This window comes from Mauremys reevesii, linkage group 6 (genome assembly GCF_016161935.1).
Source record: "Mauremys reevesii isolate NIE-2019 linkage group 6, ASM1616193v1, whole genome shotgun sequence".
Taxonomy (NCBI): Eukaryota; Metazoa; Chordata; order Testudines; family Geoemydidae; genus Mauremys; species Mauremys reevesii.
In genome coordinates, this window is record NC_052628.1 from 36,955,848 (window position 1) to 36,972,309 (window position 16,462).

At 37.6% G+C, this 16,462-nt stretch overlaps 1 protein-coding gene across 8 annotated transcripts in view; it reads left to right on the plus strand.

Moving 5' to 3' along the window:
• ZSWIM6 (zinc finger SWIM-type containing 6) overlaps positions 1–16,462 on the plus strand; it is a 155,299-nt gene that overhangs the window by 98,089 nt on the left and 40,748 nt on the right. For all 8 annotated transcript variants that reach the window (XM_039543937.1, XM_039543935.1, XM_039543938.1 and 5 more), the window contains exons 3-4: positions 134–282; positions 796–946. In XM_039543937.1, coding sequence (XP_039399871.1) covers positions 134–282; positions 796–946 — 300 coding nt within the window. The remainder of the gene's footprint in view (positions 1–133; positions 283–795; positions 947–16,462) is intronic.

The following is a 16,462-nucleotide window of genomic DNA, read 5'->3' on the forward strand; positions in this document are numbered from 1 at the left end:
AAAACATGAGAGATCCCAAGTCCAAAAAATCCCTCTGTACTTCTGACCTCCTTTTACTTCATTCCCTCTTTCCCTCCCCACCATGAACCTATATTCTTTATTTAGACCATAATTTTTTCGCTGCTGTTTGTAGGTGCTCCTGACCCAACAGCAGGTGCTAGCATAGATGATGAAAACTGTTGGCACTTGGATGAAGAACAAGTCCAGGAGCAAGTTAAACTCTTCCTCTCCCAGGGTGGATACCATGGATCAGGGAAGCAGCTCAATTTGCTTTTTGCAAAGGTAGGGGTTACATTTGGGTCTCTTTCCTTTTTGTTTTCCTCTGTCCAGCCCATATTTGATTAATTACTGAAAATGCAGTCATTTAAAAACCAATTTAAGCCTTATTAGTACAGCATTATGTTACTTAGAATTCTCCATCAATGGAGCACAACTTGATGTGCCTTAAAATCTACTTATTTATCATAACCAGCTTTTCCCCCCAAAGTTTTGGAGAACTGTGTGTGATATTCTTGGGGCATACAATGTAATGTAAGTCTAAATTTCTTGCGGAAAAACTGTTCAGAACAGAAATTGCAGTGGGACATTAACAGCGATCGAAAATCTTTTTTACTGTTGGAGAACAAACTAAATGTAGTCAAATTCTCATTTAAAACTTTTGACGAGATTTTTTTTTTAAATAGTGTATGTGCCTCAAAGAGGGAGGAGGAGTGAAAGCATAAACTTCAGTATTTCACTAGTATTGTGTAGCTTCTTTTTTCAAGCTTGTATTAAGAGACCTTTTTTGTTTCCTAGGTGCGAGAGATGTTAAAGATGAGAGACTCTAATGGCGCTCGCATGTTGACATTGATAACGGAACAGTTCATGGCTGACCCTCGTCTGTCGCTTTGGAGGCAACAAGGCACTGCAATGACTGACAAGTATAGGCAACTCTGGGATGAACTGGGTAAATGCAAATAATTAAAATTATATGCTGTATATGTATATGTTTCATAGATTCCAAGGCCAGAAGAGACCATTATGATCATCTAGTCTGACTGCCTGTGTAACACAGGCCATCATTCCTAGAGCATGGCTTTTAGAGAACCTTTAATCTTAACTTAAAAATCAGCAATGATGGAGAATCCACGACATTCCCTGATAAATTATTCCGGTGGTTAATTGCCCTCACTGTCAAAAATGTACACCTTATTTCCAGTCTGCATTTGTCTAGCTTCAACTTCTATCCATTGGATGATGATGTTATACCTTTCTCTGCTAGATTGAAGAGCCCGTTGTTACTTCTTTGTTAGGCTCAAGGAGCTCAGTGTATTTAGATTATCACTATAAAGCATGTTTTCTAATCCTTTAATCATTCCCATGGCTCTTCTCTGAACTTTCTCCAATTTATCAACATCCTTCTTGAACTGTGAGCAGCAGAACTGGACACAGCATTCCAGCAGCAGTCCCACTGGTGCTAAATACAGCGGTAAAATAACCTCTCTACTCCTCAAGAGTCTCCTGTTTATGCACCCCAAGATCACATCAGCTATTTTGGCCACAACATCACACTGGGAGCTCATGTTAAGCTGATTATCCACCATGACCCCCAAATCTTTTTCAGAGTTAATGCTTCCCTGGACAGAGTCCCCCATCTTGTAAGAATGTCCTAAATTCTTTGTTCCTAGATGTATATATTTACATTTAGCTGTATTAAACCATATATTGTTTGGTTGCACCCAGTTTACCAAGCAATCCAGATCACTCTGAATCAGTAATCTGTCCTCTCCATTATTTACCACTCCCCCCAGTTTTTGTCATTTGCAAACTTTATCACAGATTTGTTTTATGTTTTCTTCCAGGTCACTGATAAAAATGTTAAATAGATTAGGGCCAAGAACTGATCCCTGCAGGACCCCCACTGGAAACACTTCCACTTGATGACTATACACCATTTGCCGTTACATGTTCAGACCTATCAGTTAGCCAGTTTTTAATCCATTTAATATGTGCCTTGCTAATTTTATATCGTTGTAGTTTTTTAATCAGGATGTCTTGTGGTACCTAGTTAAATATCTTACAGCAGTCTAAGGAATGAAGGAAGAATTGGACATTTAAAAAAGGCAGGCTTATCAGGATACTTGATAAAACTGAAACTGGTGGTCTCTGCAGGTTTAAGTGTTCAATTTAGAAGGGGCTGGAACTGTTGTGAATTTCTGGCATACAGCGGGTGGTAGAAATGGCAGCTTGGACATCTTGACTTGATGGCGAAACAAAGTAGCTTTTGCTAAAGAAAAGGACATATGCTTAATTGAAAGTAACAATTTAGCTATATTTAAAACTAGACGAATGCATACTTTGTTGCTTATGTAGGTTGAGCTAGTAGGTGCTGGGAAGGGCTATCCTGGAACCGGCTATCCTGGAACCTGTAGCAATTTTACAGGATACTGCAGCTAAACCTATATTGTAATAAATTGTCTAAGCCACCACTCCTCTTCTCTTTATATTCAGTTTCATATCAGAAGATCCTGACCAGTTGCATTGTGACATCAGATATAACTCAGGCCTAGTCTGCACTTAAAAATTAGATTGCCCTTGCTATGTTGTGAAAAATGTTGTGCCTTGAGTGCCGTAGTTAGGTCAACATAAGCCCAGGTGTAGATGCGGCTAAGTCTTCTGTCAACCTAGCTACTGCCTCTCAGAGACCTGGATTAACTACAAAGATAGAAAAACTGCTTCCATTGATGTAGGAAGTGTCTAGTCTGTGGCTGTAGTGTAGTCATACCCTGAGTCAGTCATTACTTTCTAAGTAACCCTGATCCTCACCCTGCTGCCTGCGTTGGCCATGTCACCCCTTGACAGTGCCCATCTGGTGCTGCAAGTAGAAGAATCTCTTTGCCTAGAGCACCAAGTGGGGGCATTGTGTAGATGAATTATAACAGTTTTGTCAAAGGTAAAATGATCTTGTCTGAAGCAGTCATGGTGTGTGTAGGCAGTCACAGTGGAAATCTCCATCCTCACTTCTAATTAGGCATGGTAGCTCCTGATCTGACGCAGTCTCCTCTACTTCGGTCCTGAACCCATGCACACCCTCTATCAAGGCACCTCAGTCCTGACCTGTAGTTTTATTTGCTGACTCAACCAATGGTATTGAAGTATGCAGATGACCTGGAGTGAGTGGTGAGTGGCTGAGTTACCTCTGATGTCTCAGTACTCCTCTATGTGTAGCACCAAATGGGAAAAGTGTGGAAATCAGGCTTTTCCCAGTTTTCTGATTGTAACCAAAATCAATAGGACTGTTCCTACTGATGCCTAGAATGTTCCCTGAAATTTTGGAATTGATCAGACTGTACTTCCCCATAGTCTTAACCTGCTGACATGTGGACTTTACAAACTGCCTTGTTTTCACTAAGGGTTTTACCTCAAGTTAAGAATACACCTGTTTCATAGTGAAGACACAGACCTGAGAGAGAAATATGAGCATTGAAGAAGACAAGGGTATTAGGAAGCCCAAAGTAAAAACAGTTATCCGCAGAATGAAGAGCAGGGTGATATTGAGGACCAGCTATTTGTTTGTGCAACAGTGGCAAGGGAGATCTCATACAGATGCTGAGGGGTAACAAATTTGATTGTACCTCCTGAAATCAGAAGCATGTCTGATTCTTTTCCTCTAGGCATGCTATATGTAAGGGTAAAACAGCATATTTACCTTTTTGTCTGCTCAGAGTGATCTGCTTTGAGAATGGTATATACAAATTAGAATTTTCCCCTTTAAATCTATGAAGAAAATGCTTGCAGTGGTGTTAATCACAGTCAAATGTGTTTTTTTTTAAATATTGTATGTTAATTAAGCTCTTGATTATTTCATGGGGTAAATAATGCTTTTGTATTGTAGTTATGAAAGCACATGTAAAGTGTAAGTATGGGTTCTATTTAATAAAGAGTTGCTTAATTTTGTAGCCTACCAACCCTTAGGCATTAGTTTTATTTTGGGCATATTTTTTTAAGCTTACTGTAATAAGCTTTATTCTGTGACTGGGTTGATCCTTTCATAAAAACTTAACCAATGCTTCCTGCAATGCAGTGGACACTTGCATGGTAATTGGAATAAGAAGTTAGACAGGGGACAGAGGGTCTGTTCCCATTCAAGTCTTTAGTAAAACTTCCCTAGTCTTTAGCAGAAGCATGATTGAGCCTTAAGTTTGGAAGTGTTGGGCAAGACAATTTTTATTGATTATCCTGGCATCCATTGTGAGGCTAGCATCATCCAAAGGAGATGATACAGTGCACTGGAGGGGTCACACAAGTAATTTCTAATATGAAGGTCTAGAATTAAGCAGCAAGCTGTGTTTAAAAACAGTGAAAAGGAATATGATGAAAACAAACTGCTGAAGGAGGGTCTCCAGCGTAACTAAAATATGTTCCATTAGAGATGTCCGGATTACAGATGTAGCATGTTGATGCTAGAGACATTGATAGTGCCTATAGTGATTTGTGTGAATCATTACACTCATATGTTTAGTACACCCCACCTGCTACAATGGCACATAGATAACTTTTTCAAAGTTCTGAGCTGGAATAATGCTCTTTAAATGGTACCTCAGTAAAATACCACATGCTGATTTTAGAAAGTTTAACCCTCAATTACCATTGATCAAAACTGAGAAATTGCCGCATTATTAATTATAATATGAACCCCTTTGGTCTGCCATTAAATTGCATTGATAAAATAGAGGAATATTGAGATGGTTATAATCCCCTGAAGTAAAAGTCTGCTGGTGCATGTTGCACTGAGTTCTCTGATTTCAATAAAAGGTCAGTCAGCCCTCTTTCTGCTCTGAAAAAATTATCTCTATCCGTAGGTTAAAAAGTCCCTGCAGTTTGACTTCAGTAATAATTCTCTAATATTCATCCATCAAAAATTAAATAAAAGTTGCTTCTGAGCTACGAAAGTGAAAAGATTTTCTTTCTTAATAAAAGGGGGAAATTTGACTTTGTGCCCCAGCCCAGGGATCACATTGCTGCAAGGCTTTGCTTTGGAATTAAATGCTGAGCACTGCCAGATGCCAGGCATCGAGAAGAAGCTGAGTTTTGTCGGCAAATGGGATCTGCAAGTTAATTGGTGTTTTCTGCAGGCTTCTGGCTGTGAAATGAAATTGGAAGCCCTTTAGCCACATGGATAATACAGGACCTGAATACAAATGTCACATGTCACCATCAGGGCCCACTGTGAGACAATAGTGTTCCCACTCGAACACTACACCATTACAGATCATTTAAATATGGGGATTACATTTAAACTAAAAGCCCCATTTGCCTTTTACTGCAATTTAAATGTCCTCTTAGCAAAAGCTAAGTGACAAATTAAATGAAAAAAGTGCCCACATTTTTAAAGCTGTAATGCAAAACAACCTTTTATTGCTTCTCATGTGCCACGAATGAATCATTATACTTGTCAACCCTAAACCAAGCCATAATTGGAGCAGCTACTGTTATCAAAGTGGGGCCGCTCTTGTGACAGCTTAATAAAGCTGAAACTGTTAAATTAAATCCCAGATGCTTAATCTGATGAAAGCAGTCAAGTAGAAGAATCCAAGACAAGTATCTACTACTTGGTGGAGTGATGGAGCCCAACAGCTTGTCAACACGTAGATTACAGGATCAGATTTTTTTTTCTGATCTCCCATTTTCAGTATCTTTTTCCACCCACTTGCCTGCCTTTGCAGTAAAGAAACTTCACACAATTTGCATGTTTCAAAACAAACATTTCTAATAGATTTTTCCCCCCACTTTGATTTTTAAAACAATATTTAGTTCACTTTTTTAAACAAACAAAAAAAAAGAATAGTTTCTGATGGAACCAAAGGCACAATAGCTCTCCACATGTGCCCTACCCCAGGGGGAGGGTCTGCCAAGGAGGTTCTTATAAGACAGGACAATGGCTATTCAGTTAATTTGAGATGCTGAGATTTTACTTACTTGGATTTGCCTTTTTCATACTATAGCTCTGATCTTTGAGGTACTCTTTGAATGCCCTCAGTTCTCATTGACATCAGCAGGAATAGGGATTGCTCTCAAGGTCTTGTTGTATTAGCCCCACACTCACCTACCCAGTTGAACCACTATGCATTGACTAGTATTGCTAAATTATGAAGCATTCTTGTGATGTCACTGAGTCCTACACCAGTATAAAGCCTTCTTGGGAGACACCTCTGAAATCTTTGATTGTACCTAGTGGAAGGGCTGCTCCTGCACATGTATCTCTTGTGTGGCAAGAGTTTTGTTGTCTCCTTGCCTAATGGATTAGCCCTTAAATGAATTTTTACTCGTGGAAACTGCTATTGTATGCTCAAGACGAGTTGAGATTTTTAAAAACTTTGATATGCTGTAGTTAAGCTAAATTGTATTCATATTAACATTCTGTTAATATTCTTATGTCAATTTTATCAACCATAGTGGTACATAATATATTATTTATTTATATTATGAACGATTAGGAAGACTTGCTAACTTGAAGATAAAAATCTTGTATGAATTCAGATCACGTGGAGAATTGTTACAACATATTTGTGCTTTTTAATGCTCGTTTTCAAATTTTTAGTTTTTGAGTAAATTTATCCTCCCAAACTGAAATTTAATTTAAACACACGATCGTTAGAGGTTGTAATTAGTTAGGATTTAATTACTATTTTACTCTGGGGAAACAGTTTTTTCAAGGTGTTAAATAACATTTTCCTGTCTTTGAAACTACTTTCATGTATTCTGAGAGAATCTTTGTATTCTAATCTAGGACATATCAAGTTTGATTTTTTTTAACCTAAACTAAATAGAAATCTGGAAGTAGAAGATAGGAAGGCCTTTAGTGACTCTTCACTTTGCAATTACAGAAAATAAATTGTACGGGGCATGCCAGCTATTTCAAACAGATGACCTCTGCTCAGTACTTCATCATAAGACAAAACAGCTAAGGTTCCTGCCAATATGCCCAAGAGAAATTCCTTCCTGACCCCAAATTTAGCAACTACTTAAATGCTACCATGAACAAGATTTACCATGACTAAATAGTCATTCCAGTTTTTGTTTTTCTGCAGCTGCATATTAAAAGGTCACTATTATCTTTTTGTTTTTTTTGTTAAGGTACACGTACACTGCAGAAAGATTCCGTTTCTCCCATGTATTTCATAGTATTGTTAAAATGGACAGATGTAGGCCATAATTTTCAAGCCTGAGTGCCTAAATTTAGTTTCCTAAGTCCTTATTTAGGCACTGAATTAAAAGTAACTTTATTTTTCCAAAGGTGCAGGGCATCTGAAGCTCCTGTTGACATTTACATCCTTTGAAGTCCATAAGCGTTGTAAGTGCCCAGCACCTTTGGAAAATAAGGATACTTTTAATTAGGTGCCTAAGTATGTATTTAGGCAACTAAATTTAAGCACTTGAAAGTAGACTGTGAAATTCATATATTCCTAAGGTGGTCAGGTGCCTTTATAGTATACTCAGTTCATCATCTTCTCTTGACCTTTTACATTGGTGTTGCTTCCTTTCTCTTATATATAATGCAGTTTTTGATACAGCATAGCATCCTTTTGGCCAGTCTTAACTGCAATTGAACAAAGTGCTAACATGAATTAATAAATCCCTTTTCACTGTCAGTATGTTGCAGATGTTACCCACCATTAAATTGGTTGTTTTGCAATTTTTTTGGATTAAAAAATCTGCACGTTATATGCACTTCCATTAAATTATATCAGCCATTTCACAGAATATTACGCTAACATGTATAAATGTGTCCTAGATTGATTTATGCTGTTTAAGGTACTAAACTAACTATTTCTGACTTTAGTGTCATAAACAAATTTTGCCACTTGAAAAGCATAGCTTTGGATGACTTCTTTTATGAGAAATTGAACAGCAGTGGCCCTACACAGTATCTCAGTTGTGTGTGAAACTTCTCTTCTTTGTGATCTTGTCATTACCTTTTGCTTCTGCTGTTTGTTATCCAATTCATATATATGTTATGTTCAAACTGACTGCTGTTAAATCAAGGGTTTGTGGCTCTAACAAGTGTTTTGAAGCTTTAGCTTAAACTGATTTTCAGACGCATTAGACTTTTTGTCTCCTGTAACTACAGGATGGCGTTATGACTGTTTTGGGTTCCCTAGCTATACTTTTCCTTGCCTTCAAATGTTTAGATTTCTCTAAGTTTAATCATACCTCGAGTTTCCTGGGTTTGGAATGCTTTTATTTTAGGGGGCAATGATGTAATTATAACATGCCTGTGATATTTTTTTGCCCTTAATTAGTGATATGTATTAACTTTTAATTCCAGTTTAACATAGTTCCCAGATAAGAGACTCTCTAATTTAAAAAGTTCATATATAAACACTAAACAAAAAACACAAAATGTTGCTGTCTGGGTTGTATCTTAAGTGAGTAAAATATAATATCAATCTTAATTTTTAATTTTTAAAAAACTTTTAGTAGCACATTCACCAGCACATTATGGATGCTTTACCCTGCTCTGGAGCAGCCCAAAGCAGCCAGAATGAATTGGCAAGTTTCTCTCCACTTCAGTGAACTGTAGAAGTCAGAACATCACTTTCTATTTTTCCTCTTTCTGTTGCTTATGTCTGGTGCAACACATGGTTCTCAAAAATTCTTAGATTAATGATAATATTTTGCTCGAGTTCATCATAACTAAAAAATTCTTCTTCAGCAGAGGGTGATAAATAATGTGCTAATACAGAGAATTCTGTGAATAACTGCCTTTTTTCAAAATGGCTATTGTCTCCTAATGATCCCATTGGGAGTGAAGCCTAGATGGTCTTGAGAAAGATGGAGCACACCTATATTTCCAGAGACCAGTTTCCTCTCACTTTTGTTGGGAAGAACGGAAAGCAGTGACTCTCTTGAAAGAGGGCATCTTAACTGAGGGCATTTGTGGCCCCAGTTCTAGTAAGACAATAGGCGATGGTAGCCTTTTTGAAGTAAGGATGATTCTTTCAATTTTGTGTAATAGAACAGCATTTGTCAGACCCTGCTTTCAGTTATGAAAACTAATGGCAGAAACTACTATTTGTTACCGTGAACAACATTATTGAAATTAAGTCAATGTGCAAGATTTCTGTGAATGGTTTATTTATTTATTTATTTATTTATTTATTTATTTATTTGTTTGTTTGTTTGTTTGTTTGCTATTTGGGAAGTTCAGAGTCTGTATTCCATTAAGATTATTCAGGACCTAACAAAAAAAAAAAGCTAGATGGTGGGTGCTAAATTTCTTCAGAAACCTATTTTAAAATACTTTTAGTTCCTAAACAAATTAACTGATTAACTTGTAAATTTTCCTGAAAATTCATAGTGTACTCAGAGTAAGTGCTGTAATTTTGAGGATATGTTGTAATAGTCCTTTTATAACTAAGTGGTTGAATCCCTGCTTCAAGTGAAAAACTAATTTCATCCTTCTCTGAGACCCATGACCAATGCTTCCATAATTAAGTGCAGAATTTGACTTGTGACTGAAATTAGTTGCAGACCTATATTTCATAGAGCACACTTTTCTGTTTTTTTAAAACATAAGAATAACATGAGCCAACATCTAATCTTCTGATATTACCCCCAGTAAATACCAGAGAAAGTAGATTATACATGCCTATGGAGTAGGGTGATCAGATAGCAAGTGTGAAAAATCAAGACCCTTTTTGGGGGGGAGGGAGGAGATAATTGCCTATGTAAGACAAAGCCCCTAACATTGGGACATCTGGTCACCCTACTATGGAGTGGTTGCATCTTCAGTGAGTTCTGATATTCTGAGATCCAAGCCATTGGGCCGTAGTGATTTTATTCAGGTCCCTTCTTGTTGAAGAGTACTAGAATCCCATCCTGTGACAGCTACTGGAATACCATGCCCAGTTCTCACGTACACAATTCAAGAAGGATATAGATAAATTCGAGAAGGCTCAGAGAACGGCCATGGGAATGATTAAAGGATTAGAAAACATGCCTTGTAGAGAGATTCCAGGACCTCAAAGAGAAGGTGAAGGAGTGACTTGATCATACAGTCTATAATACCTTCACAGAGAAGAGAAATTTGATAAGTTACCTGATAAAGATATAGCAAGATTCAATGGCTGGAAGTTGAACCTAGACAAATTCTGACTAGAAATAAGGTATGTATTTTTAAAAGTGAGGGTAATTACCATTGGAACAAATGACCAAGGATTGTGGTGGATTCTCCATCACTGGCAATTTTTAAATTGATTGGATGCTTTTCTGAAAGCTATACTGTAGTTCAAATGGAAATTAATTCAGGGAAGTTCTAAGGTCCTGTGTTTTTATGCGGAACAGCCAAGATGATCCTGGTGGTCACTTATGGCTTTATAATCTATAGGTATATCTACACTTATGGCAGAGTGTACAGTACAGACATGGCACACCCAGCTAGCCTGGGTATAAATAGCAGTGTAGACTTTGAGGCACTGCTTAGGTGAGTAGAGTGCCCTTCCCACCTGAACCCCAGGGTACATACCCTGCCTGGCTCTCTGTACATGCCCAAGCAGTGCCTCCCATGTCTACACTGCTATTTTGAGCAGTGTAGTGTCCTGCTGTCTCCCGTCTACCAGAGCCTTTCACTGCTGCCTGTATCTGCACACCACAGTGACAAGTGTGGATACAGCCTGCCTTTCACTGCAGTGTATAGCTACAGCTGTAGTGCCTGTACTCTACATGTTGCCATAGATTAGGCTTATGCGAATGTGTGGTGATGTTTCAGTTATGTAAGCATAATGCTGGTCATCATGCTGTTTTTCTTGTCCTCTCCCTCTATGCATCTTAGTGATTTTATTTGAGTGTATTTAGCCTTCTTTAATGCGACTATATTTTCAAAAACCGTCCTTTATTTCAGCAACAACTCCCTTTCAGTTCTTGTGGTCAAACCCCTTGTCCCTCTCATCTCAAGAAAGTTGAAATGCTGTAGAAAAAATTGAGTTGTTTAACGTCCCTGTGAAGTAGTGCGGTAGAGCTGGATGATCTATTCATAGTGAACAATTTATCTGACTAATTTTGCTCTTTTTCATTTTGAATCTGTTGTGGTTCTTAAAATTTTATTTGTAATTGTTAAACTGTTTGGAAGAAATATTTAGTCTATACTTTGTCAGAACAATAATCCCATTTTCTGTTCACAACTTAACTGTGACCATAAGTAATTATTTGAATTTAGTATGGGAATAATTAAGGTATATATTTAAAAAACAGCCATGAGCAGTTTAGTGAAAGTTTTAATATCCATTAGTTTGCTCTAGTATTAACAATGCTGTTACCTTTTATTTCCAAACATTCAAAATAAACTATCATGAATGCTAGGAAAGTAAACCAGTGGGTTTCTTTGAAGACACCTAGTGTTTTCTTCCAGCTCTGTAGATAAAATTATTCCTCTTGTTGTATTAATGATGAAAATGAATAATTATTTGTAAGGAATCAGAAGTATGGCCCTTAACTGAGATTTGGTGGACGTAACCAGTTTATGTCCTGAGGAGATGACAATCTGTAGTCCTGATCTTGAAAACTGCTTTGCTTGAGTGGACCCCAGCACCTGTGCAGAGCCCCATTGGCATAGTCAGTGGGACTCCACGCAGTCACAGTAGTTTGCAGGCTAAGAGCCTAAACTAGGTATAATTTGGTAAGGGATGATAGAACAAAGGACGTAAACAAAAAATAAAAAAAAACAGAGGACAAGGGATACAATCACATTAAATCATGAGATGCATTTTGTTTTCATCTTCTTAATGTATTAAAATTTGAGGACACTGAAATTGAGGCTGGCATGAAAGTCAGTATTAAACCTACTTTATATATGCACAGAACAGTTCAGTGACTTGTGCAAGGGTTAATGAGTGAGTAACAGAGCTGAGTATAGAATTCCGATTCCCATTTCTCTGCACTAGAACACACTTGCTCCCATGACATTGGAAATGTTGGTTTTTTAATGTAACAGTCTTGGGAAAGAAGGAAGTAAGTTAAAGGAACTAGAAATCTGTTCATTTGGCCCCCTTATGGTACACCTATGCTCCCCCTAACACACATACAGATTTTAGTGTGCAGAATGTATCAATGCTGCAGGTAATCTATTGCATTAATCAGCCAGCTAGTGTGAAATGCATGGGGAGTGATTATACTATCATACACAATACAATCAGCATGAAGCACTTGTCAAGATCAATACATCAAAGTTTAATTCAGTAATAGAATGAATTAGAGCAAAATGAAACATTCTGTTCTCCAAGAAACACAACACCCATTGCAGGTTCTTTTTGAAGGCTCTGTAGAAAAACCAGAGTGCATTAAGGAATTGTTTTTATGAATAAAATTGCTACTCAGATTTGACTGAATACTGTGAGTACTTCTCCTTGGGGTTCTTATGATAGAGTAAGCACTTCAATACAATACTCTCCATCTTCACTGTTCTATAAAAACAGCTGTTTAATTGGATCATTCTCCAGTGGGGCTTCTGAATACTTTTTGTTCTAATAGAGACCTCTTATTGCATGTAGGAAGGAGGTGGTTTTACCAGTGACTGTAGGGGATTTGCCCTTGAGGATGGGGGAGTAGTACACACTAGACTTTCTTCTGTTATTTTGCTAACTGTCTGGTTGTTGTTCCAATGTGGGTATTATGTGTTTATATAGAAGTTTTGGATTATAAAGTTTATATAATGCTGTGTAGTCATTTTACATTGTGAAACATCTAAACAGATTTCCTATCTTAACAGCCACTTTTGACATTAAAGCCTTTAACATAAAAAGGCTAATGATTTCAGTTTTCTAAACATCCACATGGCATATATATAACACCTAAATGTTCTAAATCAATACTTCCACAATAGAATCACATAGGACCAAATGAGGTATGATGACATATATGCAACAAATGGTGACTCAATGTGGCTGACATAATTCCACTGCAATAGCCACTCTTAACCAAAGAAAACTGATCCAGGCAATTAACAGTGAAAATTCTAAATGTGGCTACTCTTGTAATCTGAGTTGACTGCTTTTGAAATTTGGTTCTTAAATGAAAGTTTGTTGTGCCAGCATAAAAACTTTGTAAGTTTATAAACAGCAACTTGTGTGCAGATACAATATATATTTTAATTTTGCAAATGAGAGACTTGATTTAAATAAACATTTTAATACAAAATTCCACCAGGCTAAGGCCTTATACCAAGTTTCAGCCTATTACGGCAGTGTTATAAACCACTGAAAATGGTTATTGTGAAAATGCTGACACAAGCTTAGCTATATACCATTATTGACAGAGCATCATACTTTTAGAGAAAACAGATTTCTTTTGACTAATATAATCAGTCTTGAATTGTAGGCTGAACCTTCAATTTCTCATCTTGTTTCCACACAGTAAAATTAGGTGGCGTTTTTCCAGTTGTTGGGGAAGGGGTGAAATGTAATGGGATTTATGGGAACTGAGTAATACTTAATCTCTACGGAGAGTCTGTATACATTCCTTGTTTTTTTTTGTTTTTTTTTTTTATGGTTGATGAATACATGCATACTGTGAGTGTGTAATTATTACAGCACCTACTGCTACAGTAACTGAGCACTTTAATAATGCTATTTTCTACTTGTTTAAATCCTGAGTCAGCATGGACACACTGTCCATTTCTACAGCCTTGGTTCTGGGGCAGGGTGTCTATTGAGAGAATATAGCTATGCTAATCTTTGGCTATATGTATGGGGAAACCACACAGTATGGAGAACAGTGATAAAATACATTTTTCTGTGGGATGAGATGTACTGGAGACAAATGACAGCGGTACATCTCTGAAGATATGCTGTTTGAACCAAAAGTCTATTGAGGCAAAGACAGCTTTATTCAGGTCAAGAGGATTATTGTGGAACCAGAATAGACAATTCCTCACTGAGATGTGACAGTTTTAGTATTTGTTCCCTTGTGAAATTAATATCAAATTGCAGTCACAGCATGACTTATCATCCAATTATCTTCAGGGAAAAATGAAATTTGCATATTGGTTTGTGATATTTTGCCTTTGCACTTTGAGGATTTTCATATTGGAAAAAGGTGGGACGCAGTCCAGAATCTGAATCCAAACTTTACTTTTTGCTCAGTAGTGTATGGATTTGGAGTGTCTGTTTGGGCCTGCATGAGAGGGACTCTAGCCTGGATCAAAATGCCTCCAAAGTTTTGAGTGAAAAATATGGCAGCTGTATTGAGTGTTCAGTTGTGCCCATTTCTAATACTATATATTCTGACCAGGTTTTTTTGTCTTTTTTGGGGCAATTGTTTATGTTGTGGGTCATGTTGGTAGCTTGATTTCATTATGTCAAGCTGGTGAATTTCTCTTCATATTGGGAATATCCTTTTTGGAGTACAGGAGTGCTCTCTTTAGTACAGACTCTTTTTTGTGTACAGCAATCTTCAAGTTTGAGAAGTCCGCTGAAATTCTCTTAATTAAGTTAGTTTTTTCCCTGAGTCTGGGATGGGATAAGATAAGTTTCCTCACAAAAGGTAGTTGTCCTTAATTTTTACTTGATCCTTATCTGTAATAAGCAGTGGTTATGGCCAGTAATTGCCCCATATGGGAGTCATTAGGCAGAAGGTAGCTGGGAGCTTCCAAGAACCCCCTTGTTCAAAGCCAGAATAAGCCTGTGCTTTGCTTTGATATCTAAAAGAATGCCCCCTAGAGCTTGTCTACTGCAGCAGCAGCAAGAGGTAGACCAGCTGCTGCTGTGAAATAGGAAGAACGGCTTCCTGGCTTCTTCCATTTGGCTGGTGGGTGAATAGTGGGTACGACCAAACATCTCCCTTCTTAGAAGCTTGCTGCAGTAGAGTGTTAAAGGACAGGAAGCAGCGAATTTCAAATACCCAGCATGGAGCAGCTGCCCCCAAGACACAGGAAGGTAGAAACTCTGCCCCACCCATGCACATTTTCCCCCCGCCCCCTCCACCACACCATACATGCACTTAAGAAAAAATTGCAGGGGTGAGGAATGGGGTCACTGGCATTATACTTCCTCCCCCAAAATGACACACTGTGGGTGTGGTACCTCAGGCTCTCCATGCTCAACTCTCTTCTCCCACTCCTCCAGAAGGGCATCAGTTAACCTTGAAAGTAGTGTGAAGGCCCAATACTGCAGACTTTACAAACACACATCTCATTGATGTCAGTGGGAGTTAACATTTTAAGTGGCACATGGGGGAGTTCCGTTCTGTACGTGGGACTTAATGAAATTACATAATATAACCTCTATTTGGTGTGACACATGGATTTCTGTGTAAAGGTCTTAATATAAGAATTAATCCTTGTGTTTAACTTAAACCAAATAGCTTGGCTTTCTGAGAATACAGCTACTGATATAATTAAACTCACAACACAGTTGTCCTCTTGAAATTAAAGTAGATGCTTGAAATTAAATATTTTGAAATTCTGCCCCATCTCCTCCTCCTATTAAGTGTAATATATGCATGGTAGGCCTTCACTAACTCTTTTGACTGGTTTTGATTGCTTTATGCATTCCTGCATACCATAAATCAGTTTTGTAGTAGGACATTCTGTAATTCTCAGTGTTGTATATTTTGCCCTGCTGAATAATTTAGAATAGTCATCAAATACAGTTAAAATTTTGTGCTTGACCTTGGTTTATTTAGCTGCTTTTCTAGAATCATTGGAAATCCAGTTACAATGTGTTAAATTGTATTAGCCTCTCTTTAATACAGAGGGTCTCATTGTCATGCTTTTCAGTGCACATAAGTGCTACTGAAGGAAATAATTAATAAATCAGTTAGCCATTCCTCACTGTTTCCTCTTTTATCTTGGAGATTGCAAGGACCATCTTCATTGTATGTTTTGGGCCAGTGCTGAGCACATTGGTGCTTAATAGTAAAAATAATCAGTGAAGTTCTTCAATTTTACTTGGCTTAGGAGGATTGCAATATGTTTAAACCACTTCACAGAGTGTCTAAAGGAAATTTTAAGAGTTGATTAAAAAGGGCCATAGGAGAAAGAGTTCTTGACTTCCAGATTCAGTATGTTTTTCTTTTATACATTTCTGCAAGTTTCATCTTCTAAAACAGATTCCTTTCGTGTGTTTAACTGTTCCAAATAATCGCCTATGCTATTCTAGTGACATCATCTTCTATCCTTTGCTGCACCTTGTCTTACTTTGTGGTGTGTCTCTTTTGTGCACTTCCCTGCCCCCATTTCCACACCAGCATCTGAGGGTTTTGATGGGTTGATCCTGTAAGGTTAAGTTTCCATTGGCTCATCATGGAGTGGTACTTAAGAATACGCTCCCATACCATGGATACCAGAATGCTAAGTTACTTCTAGGAATCTATGTTGTATGATGGCGTGTGCTCCAGTTTTATACATTTTACTTTCTTAGTTATCAAGCTATTATTTGGCTACTAGAGTTTAACCACCTTAGGTGAGCCAGCTGCATCATTATTCTTT